This window comes from Agelaius tricolor, unplaced genomic scaffold (genome assembly GCF_023055355.1).
Source record: "Agelaius tricolor isolate 1412-34295 unplaced genomic scaffold, bAgeTri1.0.p SCAF_210, whole genome shotgun sequence".
Lineage (NCBI taxonomy): Eukaryota > Metazoa > Chordata > Aves > Passeriformes > Icteridae > Agelaius > Agelaius tricolor.
This window is the reverse complement of record NW_027269470.1, coordinates 5838-27651: the sequence shown is the minus strand read 5'-3', so window position 1 is coordinate 27651 and position 21814 is coordinate 5838. Positions and strand designations below refer to the sequence as shown.

Genomic DNA, 21814 nt, shown 5'->3' with positions numbered 1-21814 from the left:
GATAAAATGGGGGAAAATTGGGGAAAAATTGGGCAAAAATTTGGGGAAAAATCGAGGCCGTTTTGGCGGATGGGGAGGGTGGTGTTGAGGTCAGGCTTGCCCTAAAAATGGGGAAAAAATGGGGAAAAAATCAGAAAAATATTGTAAAAAAAATGGAAAAAAATTGGGGAAAAATTGGGGAAAAATTGGGGGAAAAATTGGGGGAAAATTGGGGGAAAAATGGGGAAAAAATTGGATTAAAATGGGAATAAAATGGGGAAAAAATCAGATTAAAATGGGGAAAAAATGGGGAAAAATGGGGGAAAATTGGGAAAAAAATCGGAAATATATTGTAAAAAAATGGGGAAAAATGGGGGAAAAATGGAGAAAAAAATCAGATTAAAATGGGGAAAAAATCGGATTAAAATGGGAATAAAATGGGGAAAATTGGGGAAAAAATCAGATTAAAATGGGGAAAATAGGGGGGAAATTGGGGGAAAATCGGGGGGGAAAATTGGAGAAAAATCAGATTAAAATGGGAATAAAATGGGGGAAAATTGAGAGAAAATGGGGGAAAAATGGGGGAAAATTAGTAAAAATTTAGGAGAAATTCGGTAAAAAGTTGTGGAAAAATTGGGGGATGATTAGGGGAAATACGGTAAAAATTTGGGGGAAAATTGGGGGAAAAATGGGGGAAAATTGGGGGAAAAAATGGGGGAAAAATGGGGAAAAAATCAGATTAAAATGGGGATAAATTGGGGAAAAATGGGGAAAAATTGGGGGAAAAATTGGAGAAAAATTGGGGAAAATATTGGGGAAAAATGTGGGGAAAAATCGAGGCCGTTTGTCTGATGGGGAGGGTGGTGTTGAGGTCTGGCTTGCCTAAAAATGGGGAAAAATCAGATTAAAATGGGAAAAAAATGGGGAAAAATTGGGGGAAAATTTGGGGAAAATTGGGGAAAAATTGGGGAAAAATTGGGGGAAAAATGGGGGGAAAATTGGGGAAAAAATTGGATTAAAACGGGAATAAAATGGGGAAAAAATCGGATTAAAATGGGAATAAAATAGGGGAAAATTGGGGGAAAATTGGGGGAAATTGGGGGAAAATTGGGGAAAAATTGGAGGAAAAAATGGGGAAATAATCAGATTAAAATGGGGGAAAATTGGGGAAAAATTGGGGAAAAATTGGGAAAAAATTGGAGAAAAATTGGGGAAAATATGGGGGAAAAATTTGGGGGGAAATCGAGGCCGTTTGGCGGATGGGGAGGGTGGTGTTGAGGTCAGGCTTGCCCTAAAAATGGGGAAAAAAATGGGGAAAAAATCAGATTAAAATGGGGAAAAATTGGGGAAAAAAATCAGAAAAAATATTGTTAAAAATGGGGAAAAAATGGGGAAAAAATCAGAAAAATATTGTAAAAAAAATGGGGAAAATTGGGGAAAAAAATGGGGAAAAAATCGGATTAAAATAGGGAAAAATTGGGGAGAAATGGGGGGAAAATTGGGGGAAATTGGGGGGAAAATTGGGGAAAAATTGGAGAAAAATGGGAAAATCAGATTAAAATGGGGAAAAATTGGGGAAAAAATGGGGGAAAAAATCGGAAATATATTGTAAAAAAATGGGGAAAATTGGGGAAAAAATGGGGGAAAAATGGAGAAAAAATCAGATTAAAATGGGGAAAAAATCAGATTAAAATGGGGAAAAAATCAGATTAAAATGGGAATAAAATGGGGAAAAAATCAGATTAAAATGGGGGAAAATTGGGGAAAAATTGGGGGAAAATCGGGGGAAATTGGGGAAAGATTGGGGGAAAAATGGGGAAAAATAAGATTAAAATGGGGAAAAAATGGGGAAAAATTGGGAAAAAAAATCGGAAATATATTGTAAAAAAATGGGGAAAATTGGGGGAAAAATTGGGGAAAATTTGGAGAAAAAATCGGAATAAAATGGGGGAAAAAAATCAGATTAAAATGGGAATAAAATGGGGAAAAATTGGGGGAAAATTGGGGGAAATTGGGGAAAAAATTGGGGGAAAAATGGGGGAAAATTGGAGAAAAATCAGATTAAAATGGGAATAAAATTGGGAAAAATTGGGGGAAATTGGGAGAAAATGGGGGAAATTGGGGGAAAATGGGGGGAAAAATTGGGGGAAACTTGGGAGAAAATTGGGGGAAAATTGGGGAAAGATTGGGGAAAAATTGGGGGAAAATGGGGAAAAAATCAGATTAAAATGGGGAAAAATTGGGGGAAAATTGGGGAAAAATTGGGGGAAAAATGGGAAAATCAGATTAAAATGGGAATAAAATGGGAGAAAAATTGGGGGAAAATAGAGAAAAAATCAGATTAAAATGGGAAAAATTGGGGGAAAATTGGGGGAAAATTGGGGGAAAAATTGGAGAAAAATTCAGATTAAAATGGGGAAAAATTGGGGGAAAATTGGGGAAAAATTGGGCAAAAATTTGGGAAAATCGAGGCCGTTTGTCGGATGGGGAGGGTGGTGTTGAGGTCAGGCTTGCCCTGAAAATGGGGAAAATTGGGGAAAAAATCAGAAAAATATTGTAAAAAAAATGGGAAAATGGGGGAAAAAATGGGGGAAAAAATGGGGAAAAAATCGGATTAAAATGGGGGAAAATTGGAGAAAAAATCAGATTAAAATGGGAATAAAATGGGGAAAAAATCGGATTAAAATGGGGAAAAATTGGGGGAAAATTGGGAGAAAATTGGGGGAAAATTGGGGGAAGAAATGAAGAAAAAATCAGATTAAAATGGGGGAAAATTGGGAGGAAAATTGGGAAAAAAACCACCAAAAAATTGTTAAAAATGGTAAAAAATGGGGTAAAAAATCCCCCAAAAAATCATAAAAAATGGGGAAAATCGGGAAAAATTGGGGAAAAAATCAGCAAAAAAATCGTGAAAAATGGGGGAAAATTGGGGAAAAATCAGGGAAAAATTGGGGAAATTTGGGAAAAAAAATCACCAAAAAAAATCGCAAAAAATGGGGGAAAATTGGGGAAAAATCAGGAAAAAATGGGGAAAATTGGGGAAAAATTGGGGGGAAATGGGGGAAAATTGGGGAAAAAATGGGGAAAAATTGGGGAAAAAATGGGGAAAATGGGGGGAAATTGGGGAAAAATCAGGGAAAAATGGGGAAAATTTGGGGAAAATCGGGGGAAAATGGGGAAAAATGGGGGGGAAAATTGGGGAAAATTTGGGGAAAAATGGTGGAAAAAATCCTAAAAAAATCCTAAAAAAATCATAAAACATGGGGGGAAATTGGGAAAAAATGGCAAAAAAATTCGGGAAAAATTGGGAAAATTTGGGGGAAAATTGGGGGAAAATGGGGAAAAAAATTGGAGAAAAATTGGGAAAAAATCAGGAAAAAAATGCTAAAAAATTGGGGGAAAATTGGGTAAAAAAACCCAAAAAATCCGAAAAAAATGGGAAAAAATCCAGAAAAAAGGAGCAAAATTCCTGAAACTTTGGGACTAATAAAACACCAATAAAATTTAAATTAAAATGGAAATAATTTTAATTTTTTGCCCACCTTGTTGGGGTTGAGGGCGTCGCTGCGCAGTTTCTGTTTGTTCTTCTGCAGCTTGCTGGGCATCATCTTCCCCATTGGAAAAAATGGGGGAAAATTGGGAAAAAATTGGGGAAAAATTGGGGGAAAATGGGGAAAAAATTGGGGGAAAAATTGAGAAAAAAATCCCAAAAAAATCATAGAAAATGGGGAAAAATGGGGTAAAAAATCCCCAAAAAAATCGGGAAAAAATGGGAAAAATTGGGGAAAAATCAGCAAAAAAATCGCGAAAAATGGGGGAAAATTGGGGAAAAATCAGGGAAAAATTGGGGAAATTTGGGAAAAAAATCACCAAAAAAATCGCAAAAAATGGGGGAAAATTGGGGAAAAATCAGGAAAAAATGGGGAAAATTGGGGAAAAATTGGGGGAAATGGAATAAAAATGGGGGAAAAAATGGGGGAAAAATTGGGGAAAAAATGGGGAAAAATGGGGGGAAATTGGGGAAAAATTGGGGAAAATGGGGAAAATTGGGGAGAAATGGGGGGAAATTTGGTAAAAAATTGGGGAAAAATGGAGAAAAAATCAGATTAAAATGGGGAGAAAATTGGGGAAAATTGGGGGAAAATGGGGGGGAAAATTGGGGAAAATTTAGGTAAAAATGGTGGAAAATATCATAAAAAATGGGGGAAAATTGGGGAAAAATGGGGAAAAAATGGGGGAAAAATTGGAAAAAAATCAGGGAAAAATTAGGGAAAAATCAGGAAAAAATTGGGGGAAAATTGGGAGAAAAATTGGTAAAAAAATCCCTAAAAAATCATAAAAAATGGGGGAAAATTGGAGAAAAAATGGTAAAAAAATCATTAAAAAATGGGGAAAAATTGAGAAAAAATCCCCAAAAAATCCTAAAAAATTAGGAAAAAATCCAGAAAAATTGGGACAACATTTCTGAAACTTAGGGAATAAATGAGTGGAGATAAAATTGGAAATAAAATGGAAATAAATTGAATTTTTTCCCACCTTGTTGGGGTTGAGGGCGTCGCTGCGCAGTTTCTGTTTGTTCTTCTGCAGCTTGCTGGGCATCATCTTCCCCATTGGAAAAAATGGGGGAAAATTGGGGAAAAATTGGGAGAAAATTGGGGGAAATTGGGGGAAAATTGGGGGAAAAATTGAGAAAAAAATCCCAAAAAAATTATTAAAAAATGGGGAAAAATGGGGTAAAAAATCCCCAAAAAATGCTAAAAAATGGGAAAATTTTGGGGAAAAAATCAGCAAAAAAATCGCGAAAAATGGGGGAAAATTGGGAAAAAATTGGGGGAAAATGGGAGAAAAATCGGAGGAAAATTGGACAAAAAATGGGGAAAAATTAGGGAAAAATCGTAAAAAATGGGGGAAAATTGGGGAAAATTTTGGGGAAAATTGGGGGGAAATGGAATAAAAATTGGGGAAAAAATGGGGGGAAAATTGGGGAAAAAATGGGAAAAATGGGGGAAAAATTGGGGAAATATTGGGGGAAAATTGGGGGAAAATATCATAAAAAATGGGGGAAAAATTGGGGAAAAATCAGGAAAAAATGGGGGAAAAATGGGGAAAAATTGGGAAAAAATTGGAAAAAAATCAGGGAAAAATTAGGGAAAAATCAGGGAAAAATTAGGGAAAAATCAGGAAAAAATTGGGGGAAAATTGGGAGAAAAATTGGTAAAAAAATTCCTAAAAAATCATAAAAAATGGGGGAAAATTGGAGAAAAAATGGTAAAAAAATAATTAAAAAATGGGGAAAAATTGAGAAAAAATCCCCAAAAAATCCTAAAAAATTAGGAAAAAATCCAGAAAAATTGGGACAACATTTCTGAAACTTAGGGAATAAATGAGTGGAGATAAAATTGGAAATAAAATGAAAATAAATTGAATTTTTTCCCACCTTGTTGGGGTTGAGGGCGTCGCTGCGCAGTTTCTGTTTGTTCTTCTGCAGCTTGCTGGGCATCATCTTCCCCGTGCGGAAATCAAAGGAGCTCAGGTCTACGGAGTTGCCCAGGTACCGCGCCAGCTGCGGCTTGCTGCGGAATTTCTTCCCACTGGGGCTAAAAAAATGCAAAAATTCACATTATTTGGGGAAAATCAGAAGTTTAAGGGGCTTTCAGGTGAATTAGGAAAAAAAAATGGTGATTTTTGGTGGTTTTTTGGCGATTTTATGGCGATTTTTGGGTGTTTTAGAGGGGAAAAATTGGATTTTTTTTTGATTTTTTGGGGATTTTTGGGGGATTTTTGGGGGATTTTTTGAGAATTTTTTGAGAATTTTTAGGGATTTTTTTCAGAATTTTTTTGGGATTTTTGGAGATTTTTTTGGGATTTTTGGGGATTTTTTGAGAATTTTTAGAGATTTTTTTGAGAATTTTTGAGGATTTTTTGGAGAATTTTTTGGGAATTTTTGTGGATTTTTTTAGATTTTTTTAGAGATTTTTTGAGGATTTTTTGGGGATTTTTTTTAGATTTTTTTAGAATTTTTTGCGATTTTTTTGGGAAATTTTTGTGGATTTTTCAGGATTTTTTGGAGAATTTTTAGGGATTTTTTAGAATTTTTTGGGATTTTTTTTAGATTTTTAGGGAATTTTTTAGGGATTTTTTGAGAATTTTTTGAGAATTTTTTTGTGATTTTTTTGAGAATTTTTTGTGGATTTTTTGGATTTGTTAGAGAATTTTTAGGGAATTTTTGTGGATTTTTTTGGGATTTTTTTGTAATTTTTTGGGATTTTTTTCAGAATTTTTTGGGATTTTTTTGAGAATTTTTAGGGGATTTTTAGAGAATTTTTTCGGATTTTTGGGGGATTTTTTGCGATTTTTCAGGGATTTTTTCAGGATTTTTTGATAATTTTTTGAGGATTTTTTTAGAGTTTTTAGGGGATTTTTGAGAATTTTTTTTTTATTTTTTGAGGATTTTTTGTGGATTTTTTTGAGGATTTTTTGGGCCAATTTTGCTCTCAAAGGAGCTCAGGTCTACGGAATTGCCCAGGTACCGCCCCAGCTGCGGCTGCTGCGGAATTTCTTCCCACTGGGGCTAAAAATAAAGAGAATTTAAATTATTTTGGGGAAAAAATTAAATTTCAGGAGGTGTCAGGAGGTTTTGGCAAAAAAAACGGGGATTTTTGGCGATTTTTTGGCGATTTTTTGAAGATTTTTTTTTTTTTTTTTTTTTTTTTTTTTTTTTTTTTTCGGTATTATTTACAGTGAAAAAATGAGATTTTTTTTTGATTTTTAGGGGATTTTTTGGGATTTTTTCTTAGATTTTGTTGGAGAATTTTTGGGAATTTTTAGGGATTTTTTAGGGATTTTTCAGGATTTTTTGCTGATTTTTAGGTGATTTTTCAGGGTTTTTTGAGGATTTTTTGGAGATTTTTAAAGGAATTTTTAGGAGATTTTTAGAGAATTTTTGAGGATATTTGGGGGATTTTTTGGGATTTTTTCAGAATTTTTTGAGAATTTTTAGGGAATTGTTTGGGATTTTTTTGAGGATGTTTTGGGGATTTTTTGAGAATTTTTTGAGAATTTTTTCAGATTTTTTGGTGATTTTTTGGGGATTTTTTCAGAATTTTTTCAGGATTTTTTGAGGATTTTTTGCAATTTTTTTGAGAATTTTTCGGGAATTTTTTGGGATTTTTTAGGGATTTTTTGTGATTTTTTGAGAATTTTTTGCAATTTTTTAAAGATTTTTTAGGGATTTTATAGGGATTTTTCAGGATTTTTTGAGGATTTTTTTTTAGAATTTTTAGGGATTTTTTGGGGATTTTTTTGAGGATTTTTTGGGCCAATTTTGCTCTCAAAGGAGCTCAGGTCTACGGAGTTGCCCAGGTACCGCCCCAGCTGCGGCTTGCTGCGGAATTTCTTCCCACTGGGGCTAAAAAAAAGGGAAATTTAAATTATTTTGGGGAAAAAAAAAATATTTGGGAGGTTTCAGGCGGTTTTGGGAAAAAAAAATGGTGATTTTTGGTGGTTTTTTGGTGATTTTACGGCGATTTTTCGGTGTTTTAGAGGGGAAAAATTGGATTTTTTTTCGATTTTTTTGAGATTTTTTGGGGATTTTTTGGGGATTTTTAAAGGAATTTTTGGGGATTTTTTGGAAATTTTTGGGGGATTTTTTGGAAATTTTTGAGGATTTTTTGAGGATTTTTTGACAATTTTTAGGGATTTTTTGGTGATTTTTATGGGGATTTTTTGCAGAGTTTGGGGGAATTTTTGGAGATTTTTATGAAATTTTTTGATGATTTTTTGAGAATTTTTAGAGATTTTTTCGAGAATTTTTGGGATTTTTTTGAGGATTTTTACTGATTTTTGGGGGATTTTTGGGGATTTTTAAAGGAATTTTTGGGGATTTTTTGAGATTTTTTTCAGAATTTTTTGAGATTTTTTTGAGAATTTTTTGAGGATTTTTCAGGGATTTTTAGACAATTTTTTGGGAATTTTTTGAGAATTTTTTGAGGACTTTTTGAGAATTTTTTGAGAATTTTTGAGAGTTTTTTTGAGATTTTTTGGGGATTTTTTGGGATTTTTTTGTGTATTTTTTTGGATTTTTTAGAGAATTTTTTGAGAATTTTTAGGGAATTTTTGGGGAATTTTTGGGATTTTTTAGATAATTTTTTTAGAATTTTTTGGGGATTTTTTCAGAATTTTTTGAGGATTTCTTGTGGATTTTTTTGAGGATTTTTTGGGCCAATTTTGCTCTCAAAGGAGCTCAGGTCTACGGAGTTCCCCAGGTACCGCGCCAGCTGCGGCTGCTGCGGAATTTCTTCCCACTGGGGCAAAAAAAAAGGAAAATTTAAATTATTTTGGGGAAAAAAAAATATTTGGGAGGTTTCAGGCGGTTTTGGGAAAAAAAATGGTGATTTTTGGTGGTTTTTTGGTGATTTTACGGCGATTTTTCGGTGTTTTAGAGGGAAAAAATGAGATTTTTTTTTTTGATTTTTTGGGTATTTTTTTTAGATTTTTTAGGAATTTTTTGAAGATTTTTTCAGGATTTTTAAAGGAATTTTTGGGGATTTTTTCAGAATTTTTTTGGGATTTTTAGAGATTTTTTGGGATTTTTGGGGATTTTTTGAGAATTTTTAGAGATTTTTTTGAGAATTTTTGAGGATTTTTTGGAGAATTTTTTGGGAATTTTTGTGGATTTTTTTAGATTTTTTTAGAGATTTTTTGAGGATTTTTTGGGGATTTTTTTTAGATTTTTTTAGAATTTTTTGCGATTTTTTGGGGAAATTTTTGTGGATTTTTCAGGATTTTTTGGAGAATTTTTAGGGATTTTTTAGAATTTTTTGGGATTTTTTTTAGATTTTTAGGGAATTTTTTAGGGATTTTTTGAGAATTTTTTGAGAATTTTTTTGTGATTTTTTTGAGAATTTTTTGTGGATTTTTTGGATTTTTTAGAGAATTTTTAGGGAATTTTTGTGGATTTTTTTGGGATTTTTTTGTAATTTTTTGGGATTTTTTTCAGAATTTTTAGGGATTTTTTTGAGAATTTTAGGGGATTTTTAGAGAATTTTTTCGGATTTTTGGGGGATTTTTTGCGATTTTTCAGGGATTTTTTCAGGATTTTTTGATAATTTTTTGAGGATTTTTTTAGAGTTTTTAGGGGATTTTTGAGAATTTTTTTTTTATTTTTTGAGGATTTTTTGTGGATTTTTTTGAGGATTTTTTGGGCCAATTTTGCTCTCAAAGGAGCTCAGGTCTACGGAGTTCCCCAGGTACCGCCCCAGCTGCGGCTGCTGCGGAATTTCTTCCCACTGGGGCTAAAAAAATGAGGAAAAATCAGATTATTTTGGGAAAAAAATAATATTTGGGAGGTTTCAGGTGATTTAGGAAAAAAAAAATGGTGATTTTTGGTGGTTTTTTGGCGATTTTACGGCGATTTTTAGGGGTTTTAGAGGGGAAAAATGAGATTTTTTTTGGATTTTTTTCGATTTTTTTGAGATTTTTTGGGGATTTTTTGGGGATTTTTAAAGGAATTTTTTGGGATTTTTTGGGAATTTTTTGAGAATTTTTAGAGATTTTTTTGAGATTTTTTGGGGGATTTTTTGGAAAATTTGGGGGATTTTTAAAGATTTTTTTGGATTTTTTGAGGATTTTTTGGAGATTTTTAAAGGAATTTTTTGCGAATTTTTGGAGATTTTTTTGAGAATTTTTGGGGGATTTTTTAGGGATTTTTTAGAATTTTTTTGGATTTTTTTTTAGAATGTTTTGGGAAATTTTCTGGAATTTTAAGGGATTTTTGGGGATTTTTTTGGACTTTTTTCAGAATTTTTGGGGATTTTTTAGAGAATTTTTAGAGAATTTTTTGGGATTATTTGTGGATTTTTTTAGAAGTTTTTGAGGATTTTTCCGGATTTTTTTGAGAATTTTTAGGGATTTTTTATAGATTTTTTGGGGATTTTTTCAGGATATTTCTAGGGAATTTTTTTGAAGATTTTTTGGGGATTTTTAGGGATTTTTTCAGAATTTTTTTGGATTTTTTTGAGAATTTTTTGAGGATTTTTTGAGGATTTTTCGGGGATTTTTAGACAATTTTTGGGGGAATTTTTAGGGATTTTTAGAGAGTTTTGGGGGATTTTTTGGAATTTTTTTGAGAATTTTTTGGGGATTTTTTGACAATTTTTTAGGATTTTTTTGAGGATTTTTTGGGCCAATTTTGCTCTCAAAGGAGCTCAGGTCTACGGAGTTGCCCAGGTACCGCCCCAGCTGCGGCTGCTGCGGAATTTCTTCCCACTGGGGCTAAAAAATGAGGAAAAATCAGATTATTTTGGGAAAAAAATAATATTTGGGAGGTTTCAGGTGATTTAGGAAAAAAAAAATGGTGATTTTTGGTGGTTTTTTGGCGATTTTACGGCGATTTTTCGGTGTTTTAGAGGGAAAAAATTGGATTTTTTTTCGATTTTTTTGAGATTTTTTGGGGATTTTTTGGGGATTTTTAAAGGAATTTTTGGGGATTTTTTGGAAATTTTTGGGGGATTTTTTGGAAAATTTTGGGGATTTTTTGGGGATTTTTAAAGATTTTTTTGAGATTTTTTAGGGATTTTTGGAGAAACTTTTAGAATTTTTGGGGGATTTTTTGGGATTTTTTTACGATTTTTTGGAGATTTTTAAAGGAATTTTTAGGGGATTTTTTGGAGAATTTTTGAGAATTTTTTGAGGATTTTTTGGGGATTTTTTCAGGATTTTTTGAGGATTTTTTGGGGATTTTTTCAAGATTTTTAGAGATTTTTTAGGGATTTTTTGGGATTTTTTCAGAATTTTTTGAGATTTTTTTTAGAATTTTTGGGGATTTTTTGAGAATTTTTAGGGATTTTTTTAGGGAATTTTTGGGGATTTTTTGAGAAATTTTTGGGGATTTTTTAGAGATTTTTTTGAGAATTTTTGGGGATTTTTTGAGGATTTTTTGAGAATTTTTTGAGAATTTTTTGAGAATTTTTAGGGATTTTTTGGTGTATTTTTTCAGAATTTTTAGGGAATTTTTTGAGAATTTTTTAAGAATTTTTGGGGATTTTTGAGGATTTTATGGGGATTTTTCGAGAATTTTTTGAGAATTTTTCGGGATTTTTTTGAGATTTTTTCAGAATTTTTTGTGATTTTTTGGAGAATTTTTGGGGGATTTTTTCAGAATTTTTGGGGATTTTTTTTTATTTTTTGGGAATTTTTGTGAATTTTTTGGAGAATTTTTTGAGAATTTTTTGTGGATTTTTTTGAGGATTTTTTGGGCCAATTTTGCTTTCAAAGGAGCTCAGGTCTACGGAGTTGCCCAGGTACCGCGCCAGCTGCGGCTGCTGTGGAATTTCTTCCCACTGGGGCTAAAAATAAAGAGAATTTGGGTTATTTTGGGAAAAAAATTAAATTTCAGGAGGTGTCAGGAGGTTTTGGCAAAAAAAACGGGGATTTTTCGCGATTTTTTGGCGATTTTTTGAAGATTTTTCGGTATTTTACAGTGAAAAAATGAGATTTTTTTTTTGATTTTTTGGAGATTTTTTGGGGATTTTTAGGGATTTTTTCTTAGATTTTGTTGGAGAATTTTTGGGAATTTTTAGGGATTTTTTAGGATTTTTTAGGATTTTTAGGTGATTTTTCAGGGTTTTTTGAGGATTTTTTTGAGATGTTTTGAGGATTTCTTGTGGATTTTTTAGAGAATTTTTAGGGATTTTTTGAGGATTTTAGGGGAATTTTTTGGGATTTTTTCAGAATTTTTTGAGAATTTTTAGGGATTTTTTTCAGATGTTTTGAGAATTTTTTGCGATTTTTTTAGGGAATTTTTGAGATTATTTTGGATTTTTTTGAAGATTTTTGGGGATTTTTTGTGGATTTTTTGAGGATTTTTTCAGAATTTTTTGAGATTTTTTTTAGAATTTTTTGAGATTTTTTCAGAATTTTTTGTGATTTTTTGGAGAATTTTTTGGGGATTTTTTGGTGATTTTTTCAGAATTTTTAGGGATTTTTAGGGGATTTTTTGGGATTTTTTGTGTATTTTTTTTGGATTTTTTAGAGAATTTTTTGAGAATTTTTAGGGAATTTTTGGGGAATTTTTTGGGATTTTTTGAGGATTTTTTTCGAATTTTTAGGGATTTTTTTCAGAATTTTTGGGAATTTTTAGAGATTTTTTTAGAATTTTTTGGGGATTTTTTTTTCAGGTTTTTTGAGATTTTTTTTCAGAATTTTTTGAGAATTTTTAGAGAATTTTTGGAGATTTTTTCAGAATTTTTTGAGAATTTTGGGAATTTTTTGAGAATTTTTGAGGATTTTTTCAGGATTTTTTCAGAATTTTTTGAGAATTTTTTGTGGATTTTTTTGAGGATTTTTTGGGCCAATTTTGCTCTCAAAGGAGCTCAGGTCTACGGAGTTGCCCAGGTACCGCCCCAGCTGCGGCTGCTGCGGAATTTCTTCCCACTGGGGCTAAAAATAAAGAGAATTTGGGTCATTTTGGGGAAAATATCAAGTTTTGGGAAGTTGTAGGGAATTTTAGGAAAAAAAAATGGTGATTTTTGGTGGTTTTTTGGCGATTTTATGGCGATTTTTCGGTGTTTTAGAGGGAAAAAATTGGATTTTTTTTCGATTTTTTTGAGATTTTTTGGGGATTTTTTGGGGAATTTTTAAGAATTTTTTGTAGATTTTTAGGTATTTTTTCTTAGATTTTTTGGAGAATTTTTGAGAATTTTTTGAGAATTTTTACGGATTTTTTTGAGAATTTTTGGGATTTTTTTTGAGAATTTTTAAGGATTTTTGGGGGGTTTTTTGGGATTTTCTTAGGGATTTTTGAAGGAATTTTTGAGAATTTTTTGAGGATTTTTTGAGAATTTTTGGGGATTTTTGAAGATTTTTTGAGAATTTTTAGGGATTTTTTTTGAGATTTTTGGGGATGTTTTGGGGATTTTTGGGGGGATTTTTCAGGATTTTTTAGAGAATTTTTGGGGGATTTTTGGGGATTTTTAGGGATTTTTTGAGAATTTTAAAGGATTTTTTAGGGATTTTTTGAGGATTTTTTGGAGATTTTTTAAGAATTTTTGGGGGGATTTTTCAGGATTTTTCGGGACTTTTTAGGATTTTAAGAGAATTTTTTTGGGATTTTTTGAGAATTTTTAGGGAATTTTTTGAGACTTTTTGCAGATTTTTTGGGTGATTTTTTAGGATTTTTGCCAATTTTATGGGATTTTTTGAGGATTTCTTATAATTTTCTGGGGATTTTTTCGCCAGTTTTGGGGGATTTTTCAGGATTTTTTTGAGAATTTTTGAGGGATTTTTCAGGATTTTTTGAGAATTTTTGTGGATTTTTTTTGAGACTTTTTTTAGGGATTTTTCAGGATTTTTAAAAGAATTTTTAGGGGATTTTTTGGAAATATTTTGGGGATTTTTGGGGGGATTTTTTGGGAATTTTTTGGGGGGATTTTTTGGAATTTATTGGGGATCTTTGGAGGATAATTCTGGGATTTTTTAGATTCTTTTGGGATTTACAGAATTTGATGGATTTTTAGAGCATTTTTAGGGGGATTTTAGGGAATTTTTGGCGATTTTTAGGGAACTTTGGAGGGGAAAATTTGGGATTTTAGGGTAAAACAACCACAGGAAAAACCAGAATTATCCCATGGGAAGAAATTGGGAATTCTCAACTCCACACCCCCATTTAATCCAGGTTTTTGCATAAACTCGTCAGGCTGGAAATTAAAATGAGTTCATTAATTATGCAAATGAGCTAATTTACATAATAACCTTCATTTTCCCACTCCTCCTCCAGCCGAGTTCTTCCAGAGTGGATTTTCTTGGCTTGAAATCCCAAACAAAAAAGCTGGAATTAAATAAAATTTCCCACAAAAATTCCATTTTAAATCCTACAAGTCCCCAAAAATCCCAATTTTCCCTCTCAAAAATTCCCTAAAAACTCCCAAAAAAACCTCCAAAAAAATCCTTAAAAATCCCCAAAAAACCCAAAAAAAATCCCCAAAAAATTCCATTAAAACCCCGAGCCAAATTTTCCCCTCCAAAACTCCCTAAAACCCCCAAAATCCCTCAGAAATTCAATGATAATTACTAAAAATTCACTAAAAAAACGGAATTACTGGATAAAAACCGAGATTTCCCTCAGAGAAAGAACCGGAATTGGCTCCCCCTGAGGGCAGCCCCGGTTTCCCCTCATGGAACCGGAACCGCTCCGTGAGAGGAGCCCCGGTTTCCCCTCATGGAACCGGAACCGCCCCGTGAGGGGAGTCCCGGTTCCCCCTCAGAAAGAACCGGAACCGGCCCGTGAGGGGAGCCCCGGTTTCCCCTCATGGAACCGGAATCGTCCCGTGACAGGAGCCCCGGTTCCCCCTCAGAAAGAACCGGAACCGGCCCGTGACAAGAGCCCAGTTCCCCCTCACAAGGAACCGGAACTGCCCCATGACAGGAGCCGGTTCGCCCTCATTAAACCGGAATCGTCCCGGGAAAAAACTTTGAGCTCCCCCCGTGACAGGAGCCCCGGTTCCCCCTCAGAAAGAACCGGAACCGCTCCATGAGGGGAGCCCCGGTTCGCCCTCAGAGAGAACCGGAACCGCTCCGTGACAGGAGCCCGGTTTCCCCTCATGAAACCGGAATCGTCCCGGCACAAAACTCCGAGCTCCCCCCGTGACAGGAGCCCCGGTTCCCCCTCAGAGAGAACTAGAACCGCCCCGTGACATGAGCCCAGTTCGCCCTCATGAAACCGGAATCGTCCCGGCACAAAACTCCGAGCTCCCCCCATGACAAGAGCGCGGTTCGCCCTCAGAGAGAACCGGAACCGCCCCGTGAGGGGAGCCCCGGTTCCCCTTCATGGAAGCGGAATCGTCCCGGGACAAAACTCCGAGCTCCCCCCGTGACAGGAGCCCCGGTTCCCCCTCAGAGAGAACCGGAACTGCCCCGTGACAGGAGCCCGGTTGGCTCTCAAGGAATCGGAATCGCCCCGTGAGGGGAGAGCCCGGTTTCCCCTCATGAAACCGGAATCGTCCCGGCACAAAACTCCGAGCTCCTCCCATGACAGGAGCCCCGGTTCCCCCTCAGAGAGAACCGGAATCGCTCCGTGAGGGGAGCCCCGGTTTCCCCTCATGGAATCGGAACCGCTCCGTGAGGGGAGCCCCGGTTCCCCCTCATGGAACCGGAATCGTCCCGGCACAAAACTCCAAGCTCCCCCCGTGACTGGAGCCCCGGTTCCCCCTCAGAAAGAACCGGAACTGCCCCGTGACAGGAGCCGGTTCGCCCTCATAGAACGGGAATCGTCCCGGCACAAAACTCCGAGCTCCCCCCGTGACAGGAGCCCCGGTTCCCCCTCAGAGAGAACCGGAACTGCCCCGTGACAGGAGCCCGGTTCACCCTCAGAGAGAACCGGAACTGCCCCGTGACAGGAGCCCGGTTCACCCTCATGAAACCGGAATCGTCCCGGCACAAAACTCCGAGCTCCCCCCGTGACAGGAGCCCCGGTTCCCCCTCAGAGAGAACCGGAACCGCCCCATGACATGAGCCCAGTTCGCCCTCATGAAACCGGAATCGTCCCGGCACAAAACTCCGAGCTCCCCCCATGACAAGAGCGCGGTTCGCCCTCAGAGAGAACCGGAACCGTCCCGTGAGGGGAGCCCCGGTTCCCCCTCACGGAATCGGAACCGCCCCGTGAGGGGAGAGCCCGGTTTCCCCTCACGAAACCGGAATCGTCCCGGCACTAAACTCCGAGCTCCCTCCATGACAAGAGCGCGGTTCGCCCTCAGAGAGAACCGGAACTGCCCCATGACAGGAGCCGGTTCGCCCTCAGGGACAACCGGAATCGTCCCGTGCTAAAACTCCGAGCTCCTCCCGTGACAGGAGCCCGGTTCCCCTCAGCAAGTGAACCGGAATCACGCCGAGCTCCCCCCCTTGACAGGAGCCCGCGCTCCCCCTCACACCGGGAACCGGAATCGCCCCGTGACAGGACAGCCCTGCCACAGCCATGGCGGAAGCGAGCGAGCTCTGACAGCCGGGCCGGCGGCGTGTGGGCACCGACCCCACCGTCCTTACCCAGCCGCGCCTCCGGGTGCCCCCAAAACCTCGGCAACCCTACCGGGATCCCTCGGGCCCGTACCTGAAGTAGTAGACATCGCTTTTACCGGCGCTCAGGCCCGACTTGCGGATCACCTCTTCCTTCTTCCAACCGGGAGGCAGCGCGGGACAGTCCATCCTGCCGGGCTTCTCCATGCGCCGGCCCGGCGGGACGGGGCCGCTCGGGCCCGGGATTGCCGGCCCGACTCGGCCGTTGGTTGTTGCCGGCGCCGTTCGCTGCTGCCGGCCCGGCTGGGCCCGGGGCCGGGACCCCGCGGCGATGGCGGAGCGGGCGCGCGGCGCCAGGAGCGCGGGCTGCGCGCGCAGCCGCCGGGGCGAGCCCGGCCCGGCCCGAGCGCGGCCTCCGAGCGGGGCAGAGCGGCCGCGCCGCACCATAGAGAGAAAGACAGCGGGGGCGGGACCGCGGCGGCCGCCGGGGCACGGCCGGGCTCGGAGCGGGAACCGTGAGGGGAAAGCATGGCGGCAGATTGAGGGGGAACGTGAGGGGGGAAGCGGAGCGGGAGCCATGGAGGGACCTCAGATCCCTGAGGGGGAGCCATGGCGGGACTCACGGTGGGACCGCTGAGCGGGACCCCTGAGGATAAACCGGAGCGGGATTCCTGAGGGGAAACCGGAGAGGGACCCGTGAGGGGGAGCCATGGCGGGATTCATGAGGGGAAACCATGGCGAGACCCCTGAGGGGGAGCCATGGCGGGATTCATGAGGGGAAACCGGAGACGGAGCTATGGCAGGACCCCTGAGGGGAAACCGGAGAGGGAAGCCTGAAGGGGAATCATGGTGAGAGCCCTGAAGGGAAACCATGGCGGGATTCATGAGGGGAAACCGGAGCCGGACCCTTAATAAGGGGGAAGCATGGCGGGATTCCTGAGGGGAAACCGGAGCGGGACCCTTAAAGGGAAACCATGGCGGGATTCATGAGGGGAAACCGGAGCGGGACCCTTAAGGGGGAAGCATGGCGGGATTCATGAGGGGAAACCGGAGCGGGATTTCTAAGGGAGAATCATGGCGAGACCCCTGAGGGGAAACCGGAGCGGGATTTCTGAGGGGAAATCATGGCGAGACCCCTGAGAGGAAACCGGAGCGGGATTCCTGAGAGAGAATCATGGCGAGACCCCTGAGGAAAAACCGGAGCGGGATTTCTAAGGGAGAATCATGGCGAGACCCATGAGGGGAAACCGGAGCGGGATTTCTGAGGGGAAATCATGGCGAGACCCCTGAGGGAAAACCGGAGCGGGATTTCTGAGGGAGAATCATGGCGAGACCCCTGAGGGAAAATGATGGCGGGATTCATGAGGGAGAATCATGGCGGGACCCCACAGGGACCCCAAGAAAACCGAATTCGCCATTTCCCTTCCCGGTTTTATCCATCCCGGCGCTAGGACCGAGCCCAAGGGCGGCCATACCACGTCCGGTGTCCTTCCCTTTGCCATTTCCGTTGCCGGTAACATCGGCGGGATCGGCTCCCGGGATAACGGCGGGAGCCGTGGAGGAGCCATTGCCGTGAGGGGCGAGCGCGGGAAAAGGGGAGGGTGGGGGGGGGGGGGGGGAGCCAAGATGGCGGCGGTCGTGAGGGGAAGCGGCGGCTGTGAGGGGAAGGCGCTTTTTGTTTGGAAAATAAAATGAAAATTGGAAATTGGAATCAAGTTTTGGAGGGTGTGATGGGAATTGTGTAAAAAAAAAAAAGTCCATTTAAAATCCCAGAAATTCTATTAAAAATCCCAAAAATTTCATTAAAAATTCTATTAAAACCCCTAAAAATTCCATTAAAAATTCCCCAAAAACCCCTAAAAAATTTCATTAAAACTCCGTAAAAAACCAGTAAAAATCCCAAAAATTCCATTAAAAATTCTATTAAAAACCCTACAAATTCCATTTAAAATTCCCTTAAAAATTCCATTAAAAATCCCTAAAAAAAACATTTTAAACCCCCAAAATTCCATTAAAAATTCCCTTAAAAACCCTAAAAAATTCCCTTAAAAATCCCAAAAAAACCCTAAAAAATTCCATTAAAAATCCGTAAAAAACCAGTAAAAATCACAAAAATTCCATTAAAAATCCCTAAAAACCCCTAAAAAATTACATTAAAAACCCCAAAAATTCCATTAAAAATTCCCTAAAAATTGCATTAAAAATCTCAAAAATTCCACTAAAAATTCCCTCAAAAATTCCATTAAAAACCCCCAAAAATTCCATTATAAATTCCCTAAAAACCCTAAAAAAATCCCTCAAAAAATTCCATTAAAAACCCCAAAAATTCCATTTAAAAATCCATTAAAAACCCCAAAAATTCCATTACAAATTCCCTAAAAAACCCTAAAAAATTCCATTAAAAATCCCTAAAAAACCCATTAAAAATCAAAAAAAAAATTCCATTAAAAATTCCCTAAAAGAACCCTAAAAAATTCCATTAAAAAACTCAAAAATTCCATTAAAAATTCCCTAAAAAATTCCATTAAAAGCCTCAAAAATTCCATTAAAAATTCCCTCAAAAATTCCATTGAAAACCCCAAAAATTCCATTAAAAATTCCATAAAAAACACCAAAAATTCCATTAAAAATTCCCTAAAACCCCCTAAAAATTCCATTTAAAAATCCCTTAAAAATTCCATTTAAAACCCCAAAATTTCCATTAAAAATTCCCTTTAAAATTCCAATAAAAACCCCAGAAATTCCATTAAAATTCAAAAAAAAAATCCCCAAAAATTCAATAAAAGTTCAATAAAAGTTCCTTTAAAAAACCCCAAAAATTCCATTAAAATTCCTTTAAAAAACTCCAAAAATCCCCTAAAAATCCCCAAAAACCCCCAAAAAATTCCATTAAAAATTGCAAAAAAATCCTTAAAAAATCCTAAAAAATTCCTAAAAAATCCCAAAAAATCCCAAAAATTCCTCCAAAAATTCCATAAAAATTTCTTATTTTAAATCCCAAAATATCCCAAAAATTCTTTTAAAATTTGGTAAAAAATTCCAAATAAATGAAAATTTTGCTGGTTTTTAAAAATAAAATTGATTTTTTTGTGTTGTTTTTTGGGGGGATTTTGGAGGGAAATTTGGGAATTTTTGGGGATTTTTAGGGGAATTTTTGGGGGATTTTTAGGGAAAATTTGGGGATTTTTTGGGAATTTTTAGGGGATTTTTTTTGGGATTTTTGGGTAAATTTTGGGGATCTATAGGGGAAATTTTGGGAATTTTGGGGGGAATTTTTGGGATTTTTTAAGGGAATTTTTGGGATTTTTAAGGGAATTTTTGGGGGATTTTTTGGGGACAATTAAAGGAAGAAATTTGAGAAATTTGCGAATTTTTAGGGGAATTTTTTGGGATTTTTGGGAGGAATTGAAGGAAAAAAATTGGAATTTTTGGGTTTTTTAGGGGAATTTTTGGGGATTTTTGGGGGGGAATTGAAGGAAGAAATTTGAGAAATTGGGGGATTTTGGGGGATTTTTTGGGGATTTATTGGGGAAATTTTGGGGATTTTTGGGGGGAATTTTTGGGGAATTTTGGGGACAATTGAAGGAAGAAATTTGGGAATTTTTAGGGGAATTTTTGGGGATTTTTGGGAGGACTTAAAGGGAAAAAATGGGAAATTTTGGATTTTTTAGGGGAATTTTTTGGGATTTTTTGGGGGGAATTGAAGGAAGAAATTTGGGAAATTTGGGGATTTTTTGAGGGAATTTTTGAGATTTTTCGGGAATTTTGTGGATTTTTTGGAGGGAATTGAAAAAAATTTGGGAATTTCGAGGATTTTTGGGGGGAATTTTGGGATTTTTAAGGGAAATTTAGGGTGAGTTTATGGGAAAATTTTGGGATATTTTTGGGGAAATTTTGGGGGATTTTTGGGGGGAATTTTGGGATTTTTAAGGGAAATTTTGGGTGATTTTTTGGGAAAATTTTGGGATATTTTGGGGGAAATTTTTGGGGATTTTTAGGGGAAAGTTTTGGGGATTTTTTGGAGGAATTGAAGGAAATAAATGGGGATTTTTTTGGGGATTTCTTGGGGCAAATTGAAGAAAGAAATTTGGGGAATTTTTGGAGATTTTTAAGGGGATTTTTGGGGGAATTTTTGGGAATTTTTTGGGAAATTTTGGGGATTTTTTGGGGAGGAATTGAAGGAAGAAAATTGGGAATTTTGGGGATTTTTATGAGAATTTATGAGCCTGAGGGGACAAGAGAAAAACCCTGAGAATTTTTTTGGAATTTCTGAGTTTTTTTATGGGAATTTCAGGACATTTTTGGGGTTTTTTTTTTAATTTTTGGGGTTTTTTTCTGGCTTAAATTCCCGATTTTTCTCTGAGCCTGAGGGGGACCGGAGCCTGAGGGGAACCCCGAGCCTGAGGGGAGGCGGAGCCTGAGGGGAAAGGGAAAAAAACGGAGGAAATTTTGGAATTTTTGGGGGTTTTTTTTTGGGATTTCACGACTTTTTGGGGGGTTTTTTTAATTTTTGGGGGTTTTTTCTGGCTTAAATTCCCAATTTTTCCTTGAATGTGAGGGGACCCAGAGCCTGAGGGGGCCGCAGACCATGAGGGAAAACCCTGAGGAATTTTTTGGGATTTTGGGGTTTTTTGGGATTTCAGGAGCTTTTTGGGGGTTTTTTTAGTGGATTTCACAACTTTTTTGGGGGTTTTTTGTTGAATTTTTTGATTTTTTTCTGGCTCTAAATCCCGATTTTTCCTTGAATCTGAAGGGACCCGGAGCGTGAGGGGGACGCCGAGCCTGAGGGGAGGCGGAGCCTGAGGGGAAAGGGAAAAAAAAAGAGGAATTTTTTTAATTTTTGGGGTTTTTTTGGGATTTCGGGAGTTTTTTAGGTATTTTTGGGGTTTTTTTCTGGCTTAAATTCCCGATTTTTCTCTGAGCCTGAGGGGACCCCGAGCCTGAGGGGAAAGGCGGGAAAACCTGCGGGGGCCCGGAGCCTGAGGGGAGGCGGAGCCTGAGGGGAAAGGGGAAAAAATTAGGAAATTTTGGAAATTTGGGGTTTTTTTTTTGGGATTTCGGGACTTTTTAAGGTTTTTTTGTGGATTTTTGGTATTTTTTTCAGGCTTAAATTCCCAATTTTTCTTAAATTTGAGGGGACCAGGAGCGTGAGGGGAACCCCGAGCCTGAGGGGGCTGCAGACCCTGAAGGGAAACAGAAAAAACCCTGAGGAATTTTTTTGGATTTTGGGGTTTTTTTTTGATTTCACGACTTTTTGGGGGGTTTTTTATGAATTTTTGGATTTTTTTCTGTCTCTAAATCCCGATTTTTCTCCCATCCTGAGGGGACCCCGAGCCTGAGGGGAAAGGCGGGAAAACCTGCGGGGGCCCGGAGCCTGAGGGGAGGCGGAGCCTGAGGGGAAAGGGGAAAAAAATGAGGAAATTTTGGAATTTTTGGGGTTTTTTTTTGGGATTTCGGGACTTTTTAAAGTATTTTTGGGGATTTTTGGATTTTTTACTGTCTCTAAATCCCGATTTTTCTCCGATCCTGAGGGGACCCCGAGCCTGAGGGGAAAGGCGGGAAAACCTGCGGGGGCCCCGAGCCTGAGGGGAGGCGGAGCCTGAGGTGAAAAGGAAAAAAAATGAGGAAATTTTGGAATTTTTTGGGTTTTTTTGGGATTTCGGGTCTTTTTAAGGTATTTTTTGGGGATTTTGGGTTTTTTTTTCTGACTCTAAATCCCGATTTTTCTCCGATCCTGAGGGGACCCCGAGCCTGAGGGGAAAGGCGGGAAAACCTGCGGGGGCCCCGAGCCTGAGGGGAGGCGGAGCCTGAGGGGAAAGGGGAAAAAATG

The 21814-nt window shown here is 38.2% G+C and overlaps 1 protein-coding gene across 1 annotated transcript; it reads right to left on the bottom strand.

Annotated features, from left to right (window-relative positions):
- Nucleotides 1–2386: 2386 nt before the first annotated feature.
- Nucleotides 2387–17591, bottom strand: LOC139587231 (methyl-CpG-binding protein 2-like). The gene is made up of 3 exons (XM_071421297.1): nt 16079–17591; nt 5417–5576; nt 2387–2494 (listed from the first exon to the last, which is right to left on the bottom strand). The coding sequence occupies exons 1-3, from the start codon at nt 16561–16563 to the stop codon at nt 2387–2389; spliced, it is 753 nt and encodes a 250-aa protein (XP_071277398.1). The 5' UTR covers nt 16564–17591.
- Nucleotides 17592–21814: the final 4223 nt, after the last annotated feature.

Excerpts from the sequence above, each read along its gene's own strand:
- LOC139587231 (XM_071421297.1), bottom strand. The coding sequence starts at position 16,563 with ATGGCTCCCGCTCCGCTTCCCCCCTCACGTTCCCCCTCAATCTGCCGC. Across the intron at positions 5,577-16,078 it reads AGCGATGTCTACTACTTCAG|CCCCAGTGGGAAGAAATTCC; the intron begins GTACGGGCCCGA and ends GCATTTTTTTAG. Across the intron at positions 2,495-5,416 it reads ACGCCCTCAACCCCAACAAG|GGCAAGCCTGACCTCAACAC; the intron begins GTGGGAAAAAAT and ends CCCCATTTTCAG.